At 41.4% G+C, this 13706-nt stretch overlaps 1 protein-coding gene across 1 annotated transcript in view; it reads left to right on the top strand.

The window, feature by feature from the left end:
- Nucleotides 1–13706, top strand: part of GRIN2A (glutamate ionotropic receptor NMDA type subunit 2A) — a 186466-nt gene that overhangs the window by 105645 nt on the left and 67115 nt on the right. Inside the window, exon 3 of the mRNA XM_086472887.1 lies at nucleotides 249–841. Coding sequence (XP_086329013.1) covers nucleotides 249–841 — 593 coding nt within the window. The remainder of the gene's footprint in view (nucleotides 1–248; nucleotides 842–13706) is intronic.

Below are 13706 nucleotides of genomic sequence, written 5' to 3' on the forward strand. Positions count from 1 at the left end.
GTCAAGCACTCGGAATGTTCCTCTGTAAATATCTGTTTGTCGCTTTTTGGCAAATACTGTAATTAGCTGTGGTACTTATGATCAGTGTTGCTTATTAATGACAAGAATACAATAAGGCATGGAAAGTTATTGGAATGCAATGAAAGTTTGGTAGCCATTGTGGACCAAAGAAAACAGAAGAATTAGAGATTCTATTCCCTTCAGACTTCTACAAAATTAGTAATCTTTCACTGTGTTTGGTATTCTAGGATGTGATGTCCACGTTCTTCCAGTTTGGGGCTTCCATCCAGCAAGAAGCCATCATCATGCTGAAGATCATGCAGGATTATGACTGGCATGTGTTCTCTCTAGTGACCACCACCTTCCCTGGGTATCGAGACTTCATCAATGTCATTAAGACCACAGTGGAAAATAGTTTTGTGGGCTGGGACATGCAGAATGTCATCATACTTGATACCGCCTTTGGAGATGCCAAGACCCAAATTCAGCTGAAGAAAATTCATTCATCAGTTATCCTGCTATATTGTTCCAAGGATGAAGCTGTCTACATACTGGATGAGGCACGTTCCCTGGGCCTTACTGGCTATGATTTCTTTTGGATAGTTCCCAGCCTGGTTAGTGGTAACACAGAGATCACTCCCAAGGAGTTTCCTTCAGGACTCATTTCAGCATCTTATGATGAATGGGACTACAGTTTAGAAGCTCGGGTACGGGATGGCCTTGGGATTATTGCCACTGCTGCGTCAGCCATGCTGGAAAAATACTCCTTCATTCCTGAAGCAAAAACTAGCTGCTATGGACAACTGGAGAAAAATGACCGGCCGTCTCAGACGTTGCACAAGTAAGGCTTATTGGTTTGGGTTTTTTCCCCTACATAATCTTGGTAATTTTCCATTCGGTTGCCATTATATGTTTCTTGAAGGAGAATATAATTTTTTGTTAATCCCATCGTGCCCTTTTTAAGCAATGATTTTCAGATATTCCAAGGGAACATGCAAGAGGACTTGCTGCACTGATAACTGAGCACATGGAAAGGATGTTATGTGCTCTACAGAATAAATACTGCTCTGGTATACTTCTGATACTTCTGATGTAGAAGATAACAGAAATTGGCCTTAGAGGGTGTGAAGATGAGTTAATAAAATCGTGCTGTGGTGTACTTTAACTATGAAGTAAAATTGCCAAAATGCTCTGGAGGCTGTGCCTGAATCACTCGCATCTGCAGGAACCTGGTAATATTTTAGAAGGCAAGAGATGTGCAGCATTAAAGAAGTGTCCCTGGAAATTATAGAATTATTAGATTAGTTGGGCAGCTTTTATCACCTAATAACTGAAATCTGCCACTTCTGCTTGTGAGGATTTTATTTTTGTCACCTGTACTAGAATAACTGTAAAAATTAATTTGCATTAATCCAAGTTGATATGGATGTTTTCTCAAAACAGTTTGTCATATGGGAACTGCCAAGGTTTAAATCAGGATTCTTTGCTCCCTTTTTTTAATTTTTTTTGTCCCTTTTAGACGTGGTACTCCTGATTACTTCTATCCAAAATGTTGCATAATACGTGTCACACACTAATATATTTCTTTGTCTGGTTTGTGAGAGGAAGTAAAGGAGTCTTGCATATTTTTATGCTCTTTACAATATCTCGTATGGAAGCTATGAAGCAGTATTTATGAAATTTGTTCTGACCGAATATTGCAGATGAAGCACTTTCTACAGAAAGGATGGAATTGGCACAAGAAGGGAACTCAGTGCTGTTTTCATGTAGGAGATTGTGGAACATTCTCAATCATCTGAGATACACGTACAAATTTAGATCAGGAGTTGATTGCTGTATGATGTCCTGGAACAGTTGTTTTCCGTGAAAATGGCGTCTTTGTGCACAGCATTCTTCAGAGGCTCTCTTAAAATTTAAGCCAGATACAACCAAGTAAATGGATTTTAACATTTCCAACGTGAATTTTATAAACAGTGTGACCCAAGTTCAGATACTCCCACAGTTCTCCTTAGAGAGGGCTTGCCTTTAGTATGACACTTCTACTTTCTTTTTTTGGTCTTTGTTTCTAAGCCTCTGCCTCTAAAACTGTGCAGATTCACCAGAGGCATTGCAGATAATCTGCAATTCTTTTCCTGTTGCCCCAGTTGCCCCTGGGGAGTGACAGGAGGCACCACTGGGGTGGCTCTCCTGTCCAGCATGGCTCCAAGAAAGTCATTGCATGGTTACTCCTGTCAGGGCAGAGCAGCTGGGAGGCACTGCTGGGATGACTGTCCTACCTGCACCCAGTATGTGATCCTCTTATGGTGGTTCTTAACGCATGTGCAGACGATGCTAGATAAAAGCAAAAGCTATTGGCATCCCATTAATCAAATTCTTTGCCTTAACAGTGGGTTCTGTATAAACAAAGAAGTCCACTGTTAATATTTGAACTCCGGTTTCTGTGCAAGTTAAATTGTATTCTGTCGCCAGAAGCGTTGGTGTTTAAAATACTGTGGTTCAGTTGGAGGGGCCACAAAAACTTGAACCTGTTTTGAAAAGGACTGCTACCTCATTGTTTTGGTAATACACTGGTGTAGACTTGAATTTAGGTATTCAGTATTCAGCACAGTCTTTCTTCAAAGAGTCATTTTTTTTCTCATTAAATCTGTATGACTACAAGAAGAGGGCTTGTCAGTGTAAGGGTAGTGAGATTAGACTTCACCAGGAGATTCTGCAGTGTGCAGTGCATGATGCACACAGAAATTATTAATAGAAGTTCTAATATAGTGCACTGTGGTTAAGAAAGTCACTTCCCGGTGTGAAACACTGAGCTATGAAGTGAGAATATATTTTCCATACCAGAGATTCTCTGAGCTTCTCCAACACCACAAGAACAAGAAACAGGCTGGTTTTAATTTAGAAATGTCAGAATTACACTAATATGAATAAACTTTAAATAGTCCTCCTTATGTAATAAGTCCCCAAGACTATTCTTGTCACATGTAATCTGCAAGAAAAGCAAATATATACAAGCATTTAGCAGTGCTAAGTAATCTCTAGGAGCTGACCAGGCTCTCCATGGCAATGTGAATTATGTACATTGTACTTTCTTATCCTCATCACTAAATTGTAGGTTTCTTCCTTACATGACAAACCAATACCTAAATTGGGGTTTTATTCTGAAATGTAATCTTCACAGTTACAGGTCACAGACACTGCAGCTTTGTATTTTAAACAGGATAAATGCATATGATGCTGTATTAAGGAGCTAACTTGAACAAACGATTTTGGAGCATCCACACAGTGAAAAGGGATAAAGTTATAAACAGCTGATGGACCTGGGATCTGCTGTACTGTGCCTCTTGTTCATGCTGGAAATCAGTGCTGGAGAAGTCGAGTTGCATGAAGGGACATTGCTTGCAAGCTCAGGAGCAGAGAACTGGGTGGAAAGCAAGCTCTGTAAGGTGATGCTTTAGCAAAACCAAGCTCAAGAATGGAGCAAAATGCCAGGATTTTTAGACTCCGTCTATTACAATGACAGTCTAATTCAGCTGTAAACCCAGCGTAGTATTCTAAGGCTATGCCATAATAGCTAATTTGCTTGTAAATGGGGGTTGGTAATGCTTTCTGTGCGACTTCCCGCATCTAGATACAGTTTTTCATCTGCATTTATGGAGAAATTCTATGTAGAGAAAGCCATGAAGTGAAAGCTCCTCCTCCCTCTTTCTCAAATCCTTTGAGTATTAAACTGGTCTGAAGATATATATGTTTTAAAGCACACAATGTATCTTTTCCCTGTCACTGCAATTCTAAGATGCTTTTACTGGCTTTTTAGACTGAGAAGAAAATCAAGTTTGCTTTAGTTTTTGGAATGATTTGATCAATGTTCATTTCTCATACACATGGGAAAACTAGTTTTTCCCTATGAATAAAGGATTTAAAATAAAATACAGGAATAATTTTCAAGGCATTAAAAACCATACATACGTACATATATATATATATGAATGTATGTGTGTATATATATGTATGTATGAATGTATGTGTGTGTGTATATATATACATACACATATATATAGACGTATGTATTGATTCAGATAATCTTTTCCTGTCTGTGTAAGACACAGATTCTCCCAAGGCAGAAAAATGCTATTGTGTGAAATACTAGCACTAGTGCAAAAGGATAAATAGAATTAGCAGTTCATTAATGCAAAGTCAGTTGAATAAATGCTCTCACTCTCTCAAAAAAGGAAAATATGTAAGCAAACAAACAGCAAAACAAAATAACCCTGCCAGTCGTCATGGAAAATGCTGCTGCTTTGTGAATAGAAATGCTCTGCTTTGTCTGGAAGAGTACTTGTGTATAAAAGTCATAATCCTGAGACATGCATTTCACAGCAACATTTCCAACCACTCTGATCTGTACAGGGATGGATGGGGATGACAAAATTGTTGCTTTGTTATCATTATCCTGAAAAGCAAAAGCAAAAACATGTCTATCTGTAGGTAGTCAGGTGTTTACCACGTGGTGTTTACATTTAGTTACATTCAGTTTCCAAATTCAACCAAATAATATGCAGGATTTAGAGACTCATCATATACACGGTAGTGAACGTGTAGGGCTAGCAAGCTGTGCCAGCTGCTCCGGGCAGGCTGTCATGTCACACCCTTCCCAAGCCCAGTGGCCTTCATTCATCACCGAGCCAGGGAGCAGAAGCAATGGGAAGTCCAAAGGGCTAGGTACAAGCGTATTAGTTGATCCTGCTCTGAGTCACCCTACTTTAAAAACTTGAGGAGTTGGTGGGAGCAGTCTTTTGAAACGTGCTGGCCGATGTCGCTGTCTGTCCATGGATAACCACATGGTTCGTTTTATGGTCCTTGCTGTTGTGCTGCTCTTAGCTTGCAGCATGCCTATGAGACAATGCTTTCTTCAGAGGGCAAGCCTAGTCCTGATATCCATTCATCAGGTTTAATACTTTGATTCCAGCTTCTAGCAATAATAGATAAATTTTCCTCTTTTGAGCAAAATCAGGGATTAAATGAACACAATGGTTTGATGAATGATCTAGCAAATCTGTTTAATACTGTCCTGCATACAGATCAACAGGCAATTTACAGAGGATTTGTCATTTAATTTCTGTCAAAAGTCTTGGGAAAAATAAGTATTATCTGCTTTATTGTACGATTGAAGATGTATCATTATTTAACTAATTATATATGAAGCAAAATGCTTTTTCACTAATAGTGTACTTGCTGTGCAGAAAACCAAATGGTATTTATTTTCACATTTCTCCATGATATTTTGTCTTTCCCATTTTGTGATCCCACTGCAGTTTTACTGGAGCCACTGCGTGCTCACAGGAGGGCAGTGCATGCAGAGTGATGATCGGAGACTGTAACCCAAGTTTCAGTAGTCACATACATTGCTTACGTGTTGCGGAGGGAAACAGCGAATTTAGTACTTCATTTCCGCTAATTTAAAGTGTGAAGAAGTTTCAGGTTTTGCATGCTGCTAGATTTGCTTATTCTTGTCTTTTGCTACTGTGAATGCTGCTCTGTGGAAACAAATCCAAACAAGGATGATGCACCTAACTGGCTGAAGGCATGAACAAAGCTGCAGGCCTTTGTGGAGCGCTGGGGCCACAGGGATGCGGGGAGCAGCAGATTTCCAGGGAGGACAGTATGTTTAGGCAAGAGTCTCCAAATGAGGACAATCTGCCAGTCCTAGATTTGATGTTAACAACTAATTTCAGATATCCTGGACAACAAGAAGTTATTATTGTCAACATGAAAAAATGAATGAGAGAAGATACTCAAAACAAGAAAAAATTCTGTCAGTGGTATGATCCCACTTAGCCTCATTAATTTGAGTGAGGATGCTTTCTTATCAGGAGACCCAGTATGTAGAGTATTGTAGCAATTGGATTGGTACTCAGGGGTACAAAAGTCTAACTTACTGCTGATGAGCAGATTTTAAGCAGTAACAAGATATTTGCCCGTCTTTTAATTCATGTGCTGTAATTGCCCTCTTCTGTAGTATGAGGGCATTTTCCATAGAGTTGCATTAAGCAGCAGGAACCAAATTGATAAAACTGTTGTCATGTTCCACCGAAAGTAAAACTAAATTTCATTGGCAACAAAAGAAGGGTTGTGGGGGAAAACACTCCACCCAAGAGATCCCAACATGACGCTGGTTTACTGATGAAGTGATTCAAGAAATTACACAAAATCTGTATCAGAATTTTCTCCCAGGTTAGGTCAGTTTAGGAAGCCGAAGGTACCAAATGGTTACCGGATGAGAGACCTTTTTCCCTTTTTTTGAGGATTAAAATTTTTAAAAGAAGAGAACAAGCATGATCTCTATTCTGGAGTTCAGCAGAGCCAGCCCTCAGGGCTGAAAACAGGCCTTGAAATTCAAAATATAAGTGAAGGTTCTCGGAGACAGGGCTGCTGCAGACACCACACCCTTGCAGGAAGCCAGGCCGGCTTCACAGGGAAGAGTTTGGGGTGCTTCTGAGGTGTTGCAGCAAAATGTAGCCATATTGCTGTTTTTCATGAAATATTATTGCTAATAACACCACTAACTCACTAAACCTTCTGGTGTTTAGTTACACTAGTCAGGGAGCTGAGTCCTTTCTAATTGTGCTCCCTTCCATTGCCCCCCTTTCAGAAGGGCTCCCCAAGAGTTTTGTCACTTGTCTGGCAGAATTGGGGCAAAATGACTTTTCCAGACCTAGTGGCAACTAATGCTTTAAGGAGCAGCTGGCAGGAGGTACAAGTAGTTGGCATGCCATTCCTTTTTCACAGTCACAGAGCATATTGTTCCCAAAATTTTACTCATCCATGCTGGCTCAAGGCCTAGGGAGATACAGCTCCAAAGCAGGGTATCGTTGAGGAGTTATATTCAGGAGAACAAGGGCTGGGGGAAGTGGAGGAGGATGCACGAAGAAGAAGAAGAGGCGCTTTGCATCACTGCGGAGGATTTGAATTCAGAAAAACCCCCTACATAGCATAAGATATAAGATTGTCTTTAAAAAAGCTTCCCTGTTTGAAAAATGCATTGCTACCTTGTTTAACAGTGATCTCTTTCAGACCTGTTCCTATTGCTATATGTACTTCAGACCACACATTATATATTCTACATTCAGCATTGCTTGATTTAATTTTACAGATTTTTTTTAGGGAATCTGTTTCTTAATGATAAATAATTTGTCTTGGGGTTTCTATTGATAAGTATCTTTCAAATTTCGTAGTATAATCATAGTAAGGAAGTTCAGCAGTTCAGAGCCTCAACAAAAGATAAAGAAGGAAAGACAAAATTTGGATTCACTCTTGCTTTTTTAGGTATGATGCTGGGTCAATGCCAAGCCCAGATAGGCTGGCTGTCTAGATTATTAAAATGGTTGGTTCATACTATTTGGAGGAAAGAGAAATACCACCAGATGACATGTTGGTTGTGAGGCATTTCATCTGCTTTAAATCTCGGTTTGGAAGTTCCTTCTTTGGGAGAGGAGGTGGAAAGTTTCCATTATGAAACCTTATTTCCCTAAGTCTCTGTTGTTTCTCTTCATTGCTTGCAGTTGTTACAGATTTGAAACACTGCCCCATGGCCAAGGCGGCACTAAATTAAAAAATGGTGTCCCCAGCGATGGCACCTGAGGAATTTATCAATTTTGATTATCTGATCTGGGCTGCAGCGTGAGGGGAGGAAATGTAGGTCTGAACTCACGGCGGCAAGGAGTTTCTGCTCCCTGCAGCTATCAGGCCACGTGCTTTATTTTGCGTGTCTAGTAACCAAGTTCTCTTCTTTGGAGGTAGTTTAGGAGTGATATGTTTTCGTTAATGCCTCTGCCTTACCCATTATATTTTTCCTAGCCGGTGATCTGTCTGGCAGCTGGATACAAGGTGGGTTTTGCACTAATTATAAACCAGCCTGTTATCGCAGCGCTGTCTTTGTTCTGGAGCAGGACAAGTCCTGAATTTCTCCTTTTAAAAGTCTGAATCTGCATAAAACTATCATTATAAACCAAAAAAGGAAGGAGCAAGTATCCGAGCAAACCAAAGAAGGGGCATGTGAGACAGTCTGTGCTTCCTGCCTCTGAACTTGCTTTTAAAACCATGGGACATTCGCTGAGGGTGTTTGCCCAACCCGTTTGGTTTCTAAAGGCATAATTCCTGTACGGTGTGCAGCCCCTTGTCCTGCAGCCCCCCTGGCCGCCTCTCCCCTGCACCCCACTGCCCCTCCTTGCTGCCCTGGGGTGCTCCTGGTGCTCTGTTGGGCTGGAGCTTGGAGCAGTTTCTCTTGTGATCACACTCGCACCCACCACAATTAAGGTTTTAAAGGTACCCTGGGGGATTCAACATGTTGCCCACCCCCTCACCCCCCGGCCAAATCTAGCAATTTATTTATTGGTATGAACAGAGATTAGTGAAGAAGGCGGCTTAAACCTTGGCAGGGGAGAAAACAAAGGATCCTTTCTGTCTAAAAGAAATTGTTGCTGATTGCATTCAGTTATACAACTTGATCCTAGCGCAGACAGTTTCACATTCATATTTCAGTGGATAGATGGAACGAAAATAAACATTAAATAGAGAAAAATGGAGAAAACATCAAAACAAACAGTTTGGAGTGGGGAAGAGGGAGTTTTTTTACTATATTAGTTTTGGGACCATTTTTTGTCATAGGTATAATAATCATCACAACTACATTGTATGCATTTATTTTTAAGGGATCAATTAATTAGAAAGTTTTAATTTATTGCATTGCTCCAAGGACTCCCTGGGTCAGTGTGTGTACATGCACATGATTGCTAGCTTTTAAAGTCCAGGTCTTTCCTAGATACCCTGAATTTTTACACATTTGTAAAAGTATTCTCTTATGTATTACATCTTTTTAATGCTGTGATCCCTGCATCTTTCTAGAAGAGAATTTCAGTTTTATTTTAAGCATAAGTAGACCTGTCTGGCCTCAGCAAGTACAGAGAGCTGCTGCTTCAATGCGCTAGTTTTATCCTGTCTCTACAGCAGCACTTCTCGGCTATGCAATGCTTTTGAGGGATGGTTCCACGTTGTATTCCGTATTTTTAATCTGTTTCTAGCCCCATGAATCTCAAAAATCTGCATTTGCTTTGCCTTCTGGCCAGGGTTTTCCCTCAGCTTGGCTTTCCCCTGGAGAAGCCAGTTGATTCACAGACTGGTTCATATGCTGTTGCCCTTGGCAAAAGTTACCCTGAAAAGGAGCAACAAGGGGCTAAGTCTCTTGGCTCATTACTCTTAATGGGTGATCAGGAGTACGCTCAGCTTGCTGTAAGGGAGAAATAAATTGTAAAGTAGTGCTGCAGGTTCTTCTGGGACACAGGTGGGTGGGTAGGAGAGTGCTCATCCTCAGGATATGAGTATCTGGGAGCATGCTGCCTGCCTCGCCTCACAGAGATACAACGTGAGGAGGGTACTGCCGGGGGGGGACTTCCCTGAGCACCATCGCTGGTGAGGTTTCAGAGGCGACATTGCGCCTGCTTCGGATTTAGAAGATTGCTCTCCTGTGCAGCCTTATGCTTTCATTCTGTTGCTGTTTGTTTTCTCACATCCCCCAAAGAAGTTTATGAAACCAGGGCTAGGATTGATCTTTGTTTGAGACAAAGTGATCTTTATAATTTACGTAGTGGGGTGGGTTTTTTTCCTTTAAAAAATGCCCACCACAGAATCCACTAAACCTTCTTGCTTTTGCTCTGAAATCCTTACATCTATTAGGGGGACACTACTTTATCTTGCTATACTTATATGTACAGCTGTATGGTAAACATCAAAAGAAATCCTATGGCTAGCAAATGTGTTTGCTGTGGTGTAACATAGAAGCAGAAAGTCTCAAAGATTCTGCTTCAGGAGTGGTCGCAGCTTTGCCAGGGTTTCAACTGTTTTCACACAGTTTAGGAAATCCTTACCAAACACCTTATGGGCAAGGAAGATCTGTGTCTTCTGTTAGGAGACTGGCCAGGAAGGTGCTTCTTGTTTCAGCATTGTACCCTAGCAAATGGTCTTCTAAAAACTAAGGTCTTCTAAAAATTAAGGTCTGATCCTTTTGACAGAGTCTTCCCCCAGTTGTTAATGGAAATTCCAGTCAATGAAGCTATGATGTAGTATTTACAGGGTAGGAAAACCCACCTTATTCAGATGTATTCTGTCTTTCTGCATAGAGTCAGAATTTTGACATGGGTAAATGTTGTACAGTTTTGGGATTAATCTGAAGCTTTATCTGGATTACTTGATCTTTCTGAGTCTATAAAAATTAAGTTGGAAACCTTGAGAGTGGTTTGCAACCTTCAAAGTCTTGCTGTAAATCGCAGAATTACAGAATGGTAGGGGTTGGAAGGGACCTCTGGAGATCATCTAGTCCAACCCCCCTGCCAGAGCAGGTTCACCTACAGCACAGGACTGTGTCCAGGTGGGTTTTGAATATCTGCAGGGAAGGAGACTCCACAACCTCCCTGGGCAGCCTGTTCCAGTGCTCTGTCACCCTCAGAGTAAAGAAGTTTTTCCTCATGTTGAGGCGGAACTTCCTGAGCTCCAGTTTGTGCCAACTGCCACTTGTCCTGTCGCTGGGCACCACTGAGAAGAGCCTGGCCCCATCCTCTTGACACCCACCCTTTGGGTATCTATAAGTGTTGATAAGGTCCCCTCTCAGTCTTCTCCAGGCTAAAGAGCCCCAGGTCTCTCAGCCTTTCCTCATAGGAGAGATGCTCCAGTCCCCTCATCATCTTCGTGGCCCTCTGCTGGACTCTGTCCAGTAACTCCCTGTCCCTCTTGAACTGGGGAGCCCAGAACTGGACACAGTACTCCAGATGTGGCCTCACCAGGGCAGAGCAGAGGGGGAGGAGAACCGCCCTTGACCTGCTGGCCACACTCTTCTTAATGCAACCCAGGATACTGTTGGCCTTCTTGGCCACAAGGGCACCTTACTGGCTCATGGTCTACTTGTTGTCTACCACAACTCCCAGGTCCTCCTCCACAGAGCTGCTCTCCAGCAGGTCAACCCTCAACCTGTGCTGGTGCATGGGGTTATTCCTCCCCAGGTGCAGGACCCCACACTTACCCTTGTTGAACCTCATTAGGTTCCTCCCTGCCCAGCTCTCCAGCCTGTCCAGGTCTCGCTGAATGGCAGCGCAGCCTTCTGGCGTATCAGCCACTCCTTCCAGTTTAGTATCATCAGCAAACTTGCTGGGGGTGCACTCCGTCCCTTCATCCAGGTCATTGATGAGTATGTTGAACAAGACTGGACCCACTACTGACCCCTGGGGAACACCGCTAGCCACAGGCCTCCAACTAGACTCAGCGCCACTGATCACAACTCTGAGCTCTGTTCTTCAGCCAGTTCTCAATCCAGCTCACACCGTCTGTCCCACGCTTCCTGAGCTTACCTGTGAGGATGTGATGGGAGACGGTGTCAAATACAACAGGAACAGTGTTCTGCTGTGGTGTTTCAACACTTCTCTTTTTAGTTTTGTTGGGGAAGGTGACAGGCAAAAAAAGAATTGTATAAATGTTTAAAAGTGTTTTGAGATATATAATATAGGCTTGGTTCTTCACATGATAAAAACCTGTTTCGGATTCAGTGTAAGAATAGCTTAACTTTTGTCCACCTCAAAATCCCATTTTTCATACATGTATCACCTGGGAGAATCTTACTTACAAACTTCAGTTTGCAAAAGTTAATTAAGACTTTAGTGTCATAATACCATCACAAGGCCTCCTGCTATCATGTCTTTGCAAAGGCTGTAGCATTAATGAGGTATGAAAGCAGATTAACTACTAATCCAAGGTGTATGCTGAATTGCCCCCTATAAGTAACGAGCTCAAATAATCAAGCACCTCATTTAGTTAAGAGCAGGAATATGCAATTCCAAAACTATTTCAGAAATATATTTTGACTAATTCAGAAGCCAAAGACATCTTGCACAGAATCAGTCTTGGGCAAACTTAAAAGTCTGTAACAATAATGTATGCTATAAATACTTTCTTTTCCTCACTCTTCCTAATCAGGAACAGAAAAGTACATGATTGATTTTCATAGAGACAAGCAGTTTAGGATCTTGGCCAGTAAAAGCAAAGCACAACTTCTGTCCTTTGTGGAGGAAAAATGACAATTCAAAGGGAATGTAGACTGTAGGCATTGGTTTCTGAACAACATAGGCAGCTGATGAATTTTGTACAGAAGAGTGTTCTTGGGAAAACAAGAATCTCTTTGAAGTTCTTTATTATTGCTGCAATTTGAGAAACTGGGGTAGCTCAGACTGCGTCACTCACTGATACCTTTATATATGACTCAGACAATACAATTTTAAGAGACTTTTACAGATTAGGGACTATTTTTTTAACTTGCAGAATGTGTTTCACTACTAAATAGCTGGTAAATTCACACAGTTTAAAAATATACGCTCAGTTCAGTTTTTCAGTTTAGATTTGTGGTTCATCTTTCTTTTTGGAGCACCACTGCAGCTGCAGCACTGCATGTTGTGATGGCCCTTGACTAGCTTCTAGGCTATTGATCCCAAAGTACGATGAGTGGTGGTTGAAATCTGGGGTAGCAATCCAACCAAACTATGTAAAAGAAGGGTTCAACTCAAGTCCAGTCACCAATGGCTATGTAATTAAGTACACAACTGGGCACAAAAGCCTGATGTAATACAGCATGCATGTTTGTGGTCCAGCCCTTAGGAGGAGACAAAATGCTCAGCTTTCATTTTCATTGAAATGAGGTGATTTCTGCCTGGCCCTGTAAGACTGTGTGTTTATTGTGGGAGGTGTTATGTCACGTGTATGAATTCGGACAGAATCTGTGAGGGAGGGTGCAGCAGTACAAATACAGTAGTGCATGTTTTCACAGTATGTCCTTGCGGTGCCTTCTGGACATTTTATTCCTTGGGTCATAATGCATTTGGTGTTCAGCACTGAGCAAATGTTAGCTGGTTTCTTACATGTATGCACAGCAAATTCTGTTTGGTGGTTTGCTACTTCCTCTCAAGGCGGCAAACAAGCTTTTTATTCCCAAGCAAGATCTTTCTGTGCTGGATGAAAAATGTAATATATGGGAAATTAGTTCAACAGAAAAGAAAAGTTCTGCCAAGGGGAAAATTTTCATGCCGAAAGTCTGTCACAAAATATGAGTTATGATGATGGGTGAATTTACAAATTGCTGTCAAACCGGTGCTGAATGATGTTAATACGGCTGTTTAGGGCAATGAACATTTAATTATTAACTGTTATGATACAATGCTGTTATTTCTTCTGGGTCTATATACTCTTATTTAGTGTCCTTCTGCTGTTGGGATTTTCAGGCAGCTATGTCAATACAAAGCATTCTCCTTTGAATGTGGAGCTGAAGAATTTTGTCTGTGTCAGATTCACCAGGAGACCATGCTACTACTACTGCTACAAAAACCAAACATGTAAACCAGTATCAGTTTCTTGTGGGTAAAACATTACAAAGCAGTGTATGAAGAATAGTTAAAATAACTTTAATGACCTTCAAAACGCATCTGTCTGTGGGATGGAATGATATTGGTGTAGAGTTGAATTCTGGAAGGAGAGCACCTAGGTGAAAGCTTGGACTGAATTTCTTTCAATGAAATACACTGAGAGTTCAGTGCAGTCAACTTCAGACCATGGATATGGGGTGGAGGGCACGTTGTCTTCTGGAAGTGCCATGGGATCTCCATGTTTTTGAATTGCAG

This window comes from Leptosomus discolor, chromosome 14 (genome assembly GCF_034619465.1).
Source record: "Leptosomus discolor isolate bLepDis1 chromosome 14, bLepDis1.hap2, whole genome shotgun sequence".
Classification (NCBI taxonomy): domain Eukaryota; kingdom Metazoa; phylum Chordata; class Aves; order Leptosomiformes; family Leptosomidae; genus Leptosomus; species Leptosomus discolor.